Source organism: Carassius auratus, unplaced genomic scaffold (assembly GCF_003368295.1).
Source record: "Carassius auratus strain Wakin unplaced genomic scaffold, ASM336829v1 scaf_tig00216139, whole genome shotgun sequence".
In the NCBI taxonomy this organism is placed as follows: Eukaryota; Metazoa; Chordata; class Actinopteri; order Cypriniformes; family Cyprinidae; genus Carassius; species Carassius auratus.
In genome coordinates this window covers 34,488-46,998 of record NW_020528430.1, presented here as the reverse complement: position 1 = coordinate 46,998, position 12,511 = coordinate 34,488, and the positions used below count along the sequence as shown (strand labels likewise).

The window sequence follows — 12,511 nt, the reverse complement described above, 5'->3', positions numbered from 1 at the left end:
TAACTGGAACATTCTTAAATCAGTGGGACATTCTAATTACTTATTCTTTTTAAATTATGGATTAAAAAGAATGAAAAAAGAAGCATTTTCATATTTGTTGAGCCCACTCCGACACTCTCTGTGTTTTTCTGTGTGACTCCTCTCAGCTGTTTGAGGAGTTTCCACCCTCTAAGAAAAAAAGATCTCAAATCACTGGACAGCTGCATTAATTAGAGCTGACTGCAGTGATTAAGGAACGAATAGTAATTACAGTGAGGAGGCGGCTCTTATTTTACCCAGCCATAACTCAGTTAGTGTGAGTGACCTCAGCTGTGAACTATTCAGTCCTGTACATTTTCTAAAGTACATTTCCAAAACATTTATGAGACTCTTTGTAATCAGTTACAGTACTGAATTAATCAGTTGTCACTAGGGTGTGCAGCGGACCTCTAAAATCAGCATCTGTATTCCGATAAAACTAGAGTGGGGCTTGTAATGGAAGTATGTTGAATAACACAAAAACTAAAAATTATGGAATAATAGCAACACCTTTTTCCAGTGGTGGAATTTGTTTTTTTTTCTTTCTAGCAATTCTGAGAAAAAAGACAGAATTATAATTATAATTGCAAGGGGAAGTGTCATAATTTTAACATTAACATGAAAGAAAAAAGTCTTAAATTTTTTATTTATTTTTATTATTTATCTTAGGTGGAAACAAACTTCCATAAAAATAAATGTTAAATAAAAGTAATTTTTCTTTATTTTTTTTTCTTTTATTTATTTTTTATTGTTTTCCAGAGGGTCTTGGCGTATCAAATTTTGTCAGGACAATCATCCACAACTTTAAATAAGAGGACTCTATATAAAATAGCTTAGAGAACATGAAAGTTGAAAAAAAAATAGTAGTTGCTGAAAACTGTTAACAACTTTTACTTTGCCTAATATAAATACAAATCTGAGCAAATTATAAAAATACATAAATTACAGACCGACTCCATGACTATAAGACTGAAAAGCATATTGTGTATCATATTGCACAAGGTTTAACATTTATACAAACATATCAAACTGTAGAAGATGCATATGAGTTTGTATCTTAATTGTAGCTGAAAGTTGCAATAGCACAGAGCAAAATAAAGTTGCATGATCAAGACCCGTCAGAAACTCTCTCTTTGTGTATAAATATCTCTTGCAGCATTATCAGACGGTTGGATCCATGCACACGCAGAAGACAAACTCTTTAAAAAACTCTTCATCGGTTACAATAAGTGGTCCAGACCTGTGCGGAACAGCAGTGATGTTGTTATCATCAAATTTGGCCTCTCGATCGCTCAGCTTATTGATGTGGTAAGTTGATATTTTGCATGTTTTTGATGCTTGCCTTGAAAACGTTCCAAGAAAGAGTCCTTGGCTAAAACAAGTTTTAAGGTTTATTTCTGACTTATTGTTAATTGATTAGGTTAAAAATAAGCCTGGCTTATTTAGAAAACTTGTTGTATGAAACAGGCCCCAGGTAATAATTGAGTGGGGGAAATTCAATTCAAATGCCCCAATAAAACCATCATGAGTACATTCAATCAGGGAAATGAAAAATTGATGATTTTTACATGAACATGATTTTTACATTTCTGCTGAAAATATAAGTGGTGCTTCAGCTTCAATCACTTCTCCATACGTCTGTATGATTTATTCTTCTACCAGACCAAATGTATATATTTTTTATGCTTATTTCTTACTCTGATTTTCTGCAGGACGAGAAGAATCAAATGATGACAACAAACGTTTGGCTGAAACAGGTGAAGTCTTAATATTTAACTTTTTACCGTATTTTACGGACTATAAGTCGAACTTTTTTTCCTAGTTTGGCTGGTCCTGCGACTTATAGTCAGGTGCGACTTATTTATCAAAATTAATTTGACATGAACTGAGAGAAATGAACTAAGAGACATGAATGAAGAGAAAACATTACCGTCTACAGCCGCCAGAGGGCGCTCTATGCTGCTCAGTTCTCCTGTAGTCTAGACTGAGCAACATAGAGCGCCCTCTCGCGGCTGTAGACGGTAATGTTTTCTTTTGGTTATTGGTTCTAAATAAATGCGACTTATAGTCCAGTGCGACTTATATATGTTTTTTTCCTCATCATGACTTATTTTTGGACTGATGTGACTTATACTCAGGTGCGACTTATAGTCCGAAAAATAGAAATTAATAATTTATATTGTGGTCAAAGCCAAACTGATATAATTCACGAACCCTTCGGATAATTATATGTGTCCCCTGAAGCACAAAAGCAGTCTTAAGTGGCTGGGGTATATTGTAGCAATAGCCGATAAAAAAAATTGTCTAATTGTGTAAATTTCTTTATCATAAATAATTCAAACCTTCTTTTTTGATTAGTATGCATTGTTATTAACTTCATTTGGACAACTGTAAAGGCGATTTTCTCAGTATTTTCATTTTTTGCACCCTCAGATTCCAGATGGAAAGACTATTTCTTCAGCTTTCAGATGATGTATAGATCTCAATTTCACTCAATTCAGGGTACACTTAAGACTGGTTTTTGTGGTCCAGGGTCACATTTATTGAAAACTAATGCAATAATTATGCTCTATATATTATAAAAAGCCCATTAAATCACAAGAGTAACTTCAGCGGCGCTTACGTACACAACAAATTTAGTTTTATTCCTAACTATACTTTAAAGATTTTTTACAGAGGTTTTTTTTACTTATGTCATTTACCTGGTTAATACAACATATTATTAATGTGTCATTTGGCTATACTGTATATATAATTCTATGGCCAAATGTGACTGTTTGACCTCTGCAGGAATGGAACGATTATAAACTGCGCTGGAATCCTTCTGAGTTTGATAATGTGACGTCTATTAGAGTCCCGTCAGAGATGATTTGGGTGCCTGACATTGTTTTATACAATAAGTAAGTATTGATGTAAAAGGTTGTAACACACACACAACATATGCAGTAATTTGGACATTAAACTTTCACTTTAAACTACTGTAACACAGTGTCCTGTTAAAATTATGGAAGAAAGAGGATGGTCAAAGATCTAATAGCTCTATTAATATCTGCAGGCCATAGATCTGATGCTCTGGTGTTTCTGTAACATTAATATATCAAATTAAACAGACACAGCGTGAAATAAGATGTTAAGCACTGCTGTAGTTGATTAAAAAAGGTGCATGTTTTAATCTCCTAATGAAATGTCAAATGACTCGACTATTTTCAGAAACACCAGGTCTGTCTTTATCTAGAAGGAATATTTGATCTCGACAAATGAGAAAATTGAGGTCCTCTTGCATCATCAGATACTGTAGTGCTGAGATTTAAAGTAATTAATGCAATTGTCATGGAACATCTTCCCCGAGGCATAAAGAAAGTTTGTAGCCCAGATACATCAGAGACGCTTCCTATAATTCATCCATATTTTACAGAAAGCACTTTTTTAAAAGGTTCATACTGTATGAGATCCAGTTAAAATGTTAGTATTTATTTTTTATATATATAAAAAAAAATAATATAATTTAATATAATTAAATATTTTATGGTCCTTAGAATTTTGGCTACTATCACTTTAAGACTTGCATCATTGCTTTTATAAAAATTATAAAAAATATATAAATATTATTTGAATATAAACAAGTTTATTTTCATTTAGTTTAAATAATCATATTACAATTATATCTTAAGGATAGAATATTGGCTACTGAAAATTCAGCTTTGCCATCACAGGAATAAATTACGTTTGAAATATATTTGGAGAACTTTTGTATTTTTATTTTAAATAAAAAAAAAAAAATCCATAATATTGCTGTTTTTTAATGATCAATAAATGGCCATTTTCACCACATATGAAAAAGAAATCCCTTAGTAAATTATAATTTTGATTTTAAAATGTTGCATTTATGGCAAAGTTAAGATTCTAACATACAAAGTCATAGTTATGAGATAAAATATTATTATTAGACAAAAGGGTGAAATTATAACAGTCAAAATTATGAGATAAAGTCATATTTATGCCATACTATGTGTGAAAACTATTACATAAAAAGTAATTACTACTAAAAAAAGGTCAAAATTATGATATTAAAAAGCTATAATGAGATAAATTTACTAAATCATAATTGAGATAAAAGTCATAACGAGATAAAAAAGACATTAAAGTTTAAATAATTAGATAAAAAGTTAAAATCAATTCAATTATTAGATAACTGTAAAAAGGCAAAATTAGGAAAATTTTTTGAAATTATGAGATAAAAAGTCAAATTTCAATTTTAAATATTAAGTTTAAATGACAAAAAAAGTTATTATTAGAAAAAAAATATTACATTAAAGTTTCAGTAATTAGATGTCAAAATTATTAAACAAACACTAATTATTAAATTATTTATACATTATTAAACACGAATTATTAAATTATTTATAAATTATTAAACACTAAAAAGTTATAATAATGAAATAGAAAGTCAAAATTATAACATTAAAAATTCAATAATTAGATAAGTAAAAATGATGACAGTAAATTATAAGTGAAAATGATGAGAAATTAATGAAAAATGCAGCCTTAGTGAGCACAAAAGACTTCTTTCAAAAACGGTGCTGTAACCTCATATGGTTTTGTCTGCAGTGCAGATGGGGAGTTTGCGGTGACCCACATGACCAAAGCCCACTTGTTCCACACTGGAAAGGTGAGTTGGGTTCCTCCAGCCATCTACAAGAGCTCCTGCAGCATTGACGTCACCTTCTTCCCATTCGACCAACAAAACTGCAAGATGAAGTTCGGCTCCTGGACCTACGACAAGGCCAAGATTGACCTGGAGCCGATCGAGAGCACCGTGGACCTGAAGGACTACTGGGAGAGCGGCGAGTGGGCCATCGTCAATGCCGTGGGAACCTACAACACAAAGAAATACGACTGCTGTCATGAGATCTACCCGGACATCACCTACTTCTTCATCATCCGCCGTCTGCCTCTGTTCTACACCATCAACCTCATCATTCCCTGCTTGCTCATTTCGTGTTTGACCGTGTTGGTGTTCTACCTGCCGTCAGACTGTGGAGAGAAGATCACCTTGTGCATTTCCGTCCTCCTTTCCCTCACAGTTTTCCTGTTGCTCATCACCGAAATCATTCCTTCGACGTCTCTGGTCATTCCACTGATTGGAGAGTACCTGCTCTTCACTATGATCTTCGTCACCCTCTCTATAGTCATTACTGTTTTTGTGCTTAACGTGCACCATCGTTCACCAAGCACACATAAAATGCCCCGTTGGGTCCATACGGTGTTCCTGGACCTCATTCCCCGCTGGCTCTTCATGAGACGCCCAGAACTCGACCAGAAACGCCACAATATGCCCATCCCCAGCACGTCGGAAAGCTGGCTCCAGCAGGAGACGGATGTGGATGGCTGAACTGTCAGGACAAGGAGTTCGGGTTAAGGATGGGAATATCCACGTCCATCTCGTCTCCGTCCGCCACGTCTCTGCATCTGTCCGACTCGGAGCCTTTGCTCCAGCAGTTAGGACACGTGTTGAACTTGTGTCAGCGTCCAGCAAATCTTACAGATCTTGTGTCAGACCCCACTCTGACCTTCTCACCGTGTGTCCTACAGGCTCTGGACGGGGTGCGCTACATCGCTGATCATCTGCGTGCTGAGGACGAAGACTTCTCAGTGAGTCACGCAAACATTCAACGCATTGTTTAGGGATTATAGAAGCCCAATTCCAATGCATAAAAAAATATATTATTGGTAAACCATAATTATAATTATGCCACAAATTAAAAACTATGGCAAAATTGTGACGAAAGTCATAATTATTTGATATATATATATATATATATATATATATATATATATATATATATATATATATATATATATATATATATATATGTATATATATATATATATATATATGTATATATATATATATATATATATATATATATATATTGTATTAAACAAATTAAGAGAAATTACAATTATAAGATTATTCAGATGGATGAGATGCTAAGTCATAGTTATGAGATAAAAAGTGAATATGCAATAAAAAATCTAATTATGAGATACAAGTCAAAATTCTGACAAAAGATTGAAATTCTGCCATAGTTATATTTAAAACATTGAAAAGTCAAAATGATTATATATTTAGTCATAGATATTAGATAAAGACGTACCTAGAGTGAGATAAAAATTCAACTATGAGATAAAGTCAAATTTATGTCATGTTTCTAAGATTTTATTTTTAACTATGAGACAAAGGGATTTAATTCTGACACTAATTTGATAAAATTCTGTTGTGTGAAATTCTGAGTCATAACTATGAGATAAAATCTACACAACATGAGAATTAAAAATTCAATTATGAGATAAAACTAAAAATTATGACATGAAGTCATAATTATAAGATAAATTGTTACATAAGTCATATTATTTGTTTAATAATAATAAAGTAATTTATGAGTCTACTGTAAGTCAAATTATGAGATAAAGTAGAAATGCATTAAAAATGTTAAATTATGAGATACAAGTTAAAATTATGACAAGCAATTAAGAGTGAAAATTAATAAAAAGGAAATTCAAATTATAAGATATATACATAATTATGATTAAAAGGTGGAAATTATAAGTTGAAACTGAAATAAATGTCAAACCTGACATATAATCAAAAATAGGAGGTTGACTTTATACTAAGTGAAAATTCTGAGATGAAAAGACAAAATTATGTTTAAGCTTGCGTTTATTTGTCTCATTTATCACATAACAAAATTACTAAAAATTAAGCTAACATTGATTACTGAAAATATAAAAATACTAAAATAACCTGCTGTGCAATGCAATTTAAAGTTACATGAATGCTAAATAATAAAATACATTAAAAAATATTTTAACAAATGAGATAGACATGATTTGTGGAAAAAAAGTTGTAGTTCAAAATAACATTTCTAATAATCATCTATTCTTACAATTACAATTTTTAAAAAGTTTAAACTGGAAATGGGCTGATTAATAAAATGCTTAACCCTGTGGTGTGAATATTATCTCATGTTTCTTCACTAACTACATTGACAGTCTACTATCCTGTTTCATTGCCACTGCCCTCATCACGCTATTCACATGACATTATTCTCTTTAGTTTTCCTGCTCTGAGTCGCACCTTGTGTTTGCTTTTGGACAGGTCAAGGAGGACTGGAAATACGTGGCAATGGTGATTGACCGTATCTTCCTGTGGATGTTCATCATCGTGTGCCTGCTAGGGACGGTCGGCCTCTTCTTACCTCCCTGGATATCAGGAATGATCTGAATGAGCCGAGATACAGACCGACATCAAGCACTCCGATAAGGACTTCCCCGATGGAAGCCAAGGCCTTTTCCAGAGACCATTACAAACATTTGTTATATGAAAAAATGATTTTTCTTTCATCTCTTCCTTTGATGAGAGATACCCGCTCGTTCAGGGATTATTTGTGAACGTGGTTCATTGTTACAACGCAGGAAACACATGTCACCTCCCGCTGAATGCCTGACATTTACCTCTATCAAACTCCTGTCGTCTCCATGCATAAAGAGCAGGAGCGTCAACACCGCAATATGCTAAATTAACCTTTGGGAAAGAGGCTAAGCTTATGTGTCCCTGACGGGTGGCAGTTCAATTCAGTTCACTCTTTAACCTTCATCCAACTGTTCAATGAATCGTAGATTGCATTTTATGCCGCTTTCAACAGCAATTATCTCTAAGGTCAGAAGCTCACTCCTATTTATTAAAAACTTTCTCAAGTCTGAAAACACAATGCTTTCGATATTGCAGAGGTCGTGCAATTATGCAAGTCGGGTCTGTGAACCATATGGGTTGATTACTTTTAAATGGGACCTAAGTGATTTTTACTACTTGAAATGACCACTGAACTAAAATAGTGTTTTGTCAAACATGAAAAGAAATTAAAGCCAAAATGTTGGATAACAACTAGGATGAGCCTTTATCTGCTGCATTCAGGAATGAATCCTTACGTTAAAATGCCTCGGTTGATTTACTTAGTAATTAATAAACTGACTCTATCTGACACACATATCACTTAATAGCGTCAATTTACAGCTGTGCATTAGTTCCTTAAAGGAACACGCCACTATTTTAAAAAATAGGCAAATTTTTCAGCTCCACTATAGTTAAACAGTTGTTTTACCATTTTCGAATCCATTTTTATGTATTTGAAATGTGCAAATAAATACAAATTATAAAAAATTAAATAGCCATTTAAACCTTAAAGCTCAAATTTACATTTTCAGAAGAATATTTGATCAAAATGTTTAGATAATATTAAAATATATGTAAACATACTGTATAATAAAATATTGGTCAAAATGTGAAGTCTAAATAAATGTTCAAAACATACAGTAGGCCTAATGAAAATATATTGAATTTTTAATATATTTTAATAAAAACATTTTTTATATAATTTATAGAGACCAATCCAGATTTTTTTCTAGAATTTTTGAGTAAAAAAACAATGTGCATTGAAAAATGTTAACTTGCAATTATAAGAAAACAATTCTAAAAACAAGAAATTAAATAGTTAATTCAAACGTATTATCTGACAAATCTGACTTTCTCACAATTAAAGAGTTTATATCTTTCAATTATGACTTTCGTAATTTAACAAATCTTTATTTAATAATCCAAACTGACATGGTATTTCAGTGGTCAAATGGTGAACTCAATGAAATTTCAAAATATATTGAAAACATAGTTTTTTTTTAATGCACAAGATTCATAATTTATATAGGCTCTGAAAACACTAAGCGTTTAAAATATTTTAGTGATTCTAAATCAGCTGCACTGCATAGAAATACAAATTATATTGATGTTGCATTTATTTTCTATAAAAACATGCTTGTAAAGTTTAGAGAATTAAATAAGTTACTGCTCTGACATGACAAAACTGTATTTATTTCCTCCCACAAACTGTCCTGAGAATAAACATCCTTGAAAACAATCACTAGCAAACATTCAGTGTCGAAAGCACTGCTTTCATGATCATCCAGAAGCATAAATAAAGCAAGCTGGTTCAGTTCATCCTCCAGCTTTCCAGCTTTCTCATTGGATGAAACAATCAGGGGTCAGATCTAGGGTGTGCTGGGTTTGGCCACGTTAGCTCGCACTCGGGCCTGGTCCACAGCGTCCAGCAGGTTTTTGGAGTCCATGGCCAGCGTGTGAGCGGCCGCCAGCATCTGTTTCTTACACTCGTCCTTCAGAGACGTGACGGCGTTCTGCTGAGCCAGACGCATCTTACTGATCAGCTCGGCCAGATCCTTGTTCAGCAACTTCTGAGTTCCTTCAATCTGAGAAACAGAGAGCAACCAGAACAACACTTCATACTTTCCACTGTATAGAAATAGTCACATCGTTTTCCATCACAGAAAAAAAATAAATAAAGGTAATTCTGACTTTTTATATCACAATTCTTTTATCTTGCAATTCTGTGGTGAGAAAAAGTCAGAACTGTGAGATGTTAACGAATGATCTTACAATTTTGACTTTTCTTTCTAAAAAGATGTTTACTCACAATTGGAATAAAAAAATTGGGTTATAGGCATCTATAATCTACACTACCATTCTTTTACTATAATAAAACCATGGTTAATTTTATTTTAAGGGATTTGTATCCGTGTATACTTACTTTATTTTGTTTTTATATCTGCACTGCTTTAATGGTTTGATGTTTCATACCGTTTCATTAAAAAAGAAAGAAAGAAAGAAAAAAGATTCGCTATACATGATCAGAAGTACTGATCTGAATCAAATGATTTGTGATAAGCACACTGTCTGAAGCCAGATCTAATTCAAAACATTCACAATACAGACTTTGAAGTCCCGATCTGAATAATATTTCATAACCCGCTCCAACGTACAGTTCTGAATCAAATGATTCACAAGAAGCACTCTGTGATCAAGTGATACAGGCTTTGAAGTCCCGATCTGAATCAAAAGACTCGAGATAAGCGCTCCGAGGTCCTAATCTAATTCAAATAATTAGCAATAAGTCCTTATGAATAAGTGATGACTAAATTCTAAAATGAATGACGCTCCTGATCTGGTTTTTAGAAGTGAATGGAGTTTGAATCAATCGGAGTAGAATGACTCAATTGAATCATTTTGTCTTTTTCTCTGGTTTTCTTTTCGCATCCAGCCATGTTTACATTAACACTCAGTATTACTACTGGCTAAGCTAGCTAGTTTAATGAAATTAACTGAAATAATTGCAAAAATGATTTAGTTTACAAATAAAATATCCAAATTTCCATTGCAAAAATAACATCCAACACAAATTTGGTGAGGTAACCAGTTTACTGCTAACTAGTAATTATTGCTAGAGACAATTTAGTTATTTCTAAATATTGGTCCCTAATAGTGTCCCTACTGAATTCTACGCCCTTGATAGTCATAATGTATCTCACAATTTGAGAGAATCTTACAATCTAATTGAAATAAAAAGTAACAGTTTCCCTTTTTTTGGGAAAAAACGTTGATAATTTATAGCTCAAGTTGAGTAATTGACAATAGCTTTAGCTTCTCACGGTGTTTTACCTCCGTTCTGATGGACTCGTGTAGAGTCGGGAGGATGTCGTCCACACTGCGGATCAGACTGCGCAACGTTATTCCCACCGACTGCCAAATAAGAGAATAATGAGCTTACTGAACACAGAAACATGACTCAGTACCTCAGCATTCAAAGAAATAGAAAGTGGTCCTACCTTCACCACAGTGACGTACTCTGAGGCTGGTAATGTGTTGACATCGTTCTTCAGCTGGACCACGACCTTCACCATCTCCATCACGTTATGGTAGACCGTGTCATCCGTGCGGTCCAGTTCTGCTGTCGGCGCTGGCTGTGATGGACAAAACAAGTCAGTGTTAACTTTATACATGCAGCAAATCATTGCATTCATGTTCATGCATGGATTTTATTAGAACAAATAATCAGAATCTTTCTTGAATTGTGATTTAAACCATGTGTGTGTTGCTGCAGTATTAAGATCATTTTAGTCATTTTTGTTGATGTAAAGAATTAGCTTTTATTTCTATGCTTTCATTTTTTTGTTGTCTTCAAAAGAAAAGAAAAGATAATATTAATGCATTTTCTTAAACTGATTGTGCAAGGTTTGAAACAGATTTATTATATTTTCATATATACATTTCATACATATATCTTTAAACTTTAACATTTTTTAAAGAGTTTTTATATTTTAAAATTTTAATTTTACATTTAGTTAATGATTTAGACATTTTGTTTTATCATTATTAAATATTCAGTTATTTTATTACTTCAATTTAGACTTACTTCAGTTAGTTGCCAAGACATCATTTCTCATTTTCATTTTTAAGTTCAAGTTTTTAATATAATTTTTTTTATCTAATATATATATATATATATATATATATATATATATATATATATATATATATATATATATATATATATATATATATTAGCTGTGTTGTAATTAACATTTTTTATATTTAAGTTTTAGTTTTAATTAATGATAACAACACTGGTGCAATATTTTTACTTTTTACAGGCTGTAAATGTACAAATATTTTTTTCAGAAGTATTCTTAGCATTTTAATGAAAAAGGCTTAATTATTACAGACATGAAATAAAAGCTGTTTTTATTATTATTTTTAAAACAGTTTATAACTGCTATGGGCTTTCTATTACATTTTAAAAAAAATGTTATTTATTTCAGTTTTATTTGTATTTTTTTTAGAACATAAACTTAAATAAAAATGAGAAATTTTGGCAATGAACGGAAAAAAAAGAATAATTTTTTTTATTTCACTTTCATTTCAGTTAGTTTGTTTATAAGTTCAGTTATATATATATATATATATATATATATATATATATATATATATATATATATATATATATATATATAAAATAACCCTGAACCATGTTGAACTTCTTTTAAAAATAAAAACTCTCTCAATCTAGTCTCTCAATTGTATTTATTCCCCAAAGGCATTTTTACTCTCCTTCAGTGCTGCTGACCAAAGCTACTATTAGTCACTGCACACAGTAACTCGGAGACAGGAGATCGCTTTCGTTTCAGCTTCACCGAGGCTGAAGTCTGAAGATTGGAGGGGAGAGAATCTACTGAGACATTATCAAGGTGAGCTCACAAGCCCAAAGCTCATCAGGTTTTAGTCACAGAGCTCCGCTTTGATTGCTGCTCGTCTGGAAACATCCAAAGGACGGCTGACACCTTTACTGAGCGGCTTCAAAAAGAGATCAGAAGTGTCTGCTGGCCTTCAGCCCGTCCCTAACCACATTAAAAGCACAATTACCTGAGCGGACACCCGCGGGGGCTTCTCCGGAGGAGTCTGGGAAGAAGCTGAGAGAAACACAGCAAAACACAGTCAAAAGACAGCAGAAGATGGTATGAAGTGATCATTAGGATAACAATGGTCACTGACTGAAATAAGAAAATAATAGTTCAAGAATAGGTGCATCAA

The 12,511-nt window shown here is 32.6% G+C and overlaps 1 protein-coding gene and 1 pseudogene across 2 annotated transcripts in view; one reads left to right on the top strand and one right to left on the bottom strand.

The window, feature by feature from the left end:
* The first annotated feature begins 1,179 nt into the window (after window positions 1-1,179).
* On the top strand, window positions 1,180-7,326 carry LOC113097199 (neuronal acetylcholine receptor subunit alpha-2-like; annotated as a pseudogene).
* Window positions 7,327-8,597: 1,271 nt separating this feature from the next.
* LOC113097198 (protein-tyrosine kinase 2-beta-like) overlaps window positions 8,598-12,511 on the bottom strand; it is a 29,543-nt gene continuing 25,629 nt past the window's right edge. For both annotated transcript variants that reach the window (XM_026262419.1, XM_026262418.1), the window contains exons 28-31: window positions 12,344-12,390; window positions 10,750-10,884; window positions 10,583-10,663; window positions 8,598-9,336 (exon numbers count right to left, since the gene is read on the bottom strand). In XM_026262419.1, the coding sequence (XP_026118204.1) occupies window positions 9,121-9,336; window positions 10,583-10,663; window positions 10,750-10,884; window positions 12,344-12,390 (479 nt within the window). In that variant the 3' untranslated portion in view covers window positions 8,598-9,120. The remainder of the gene's footprint in view (window positions 9,337-10,582; window positions 10,664-10,749; window positions 10,885-12,343; window positions 12,391-12,511) is intronic.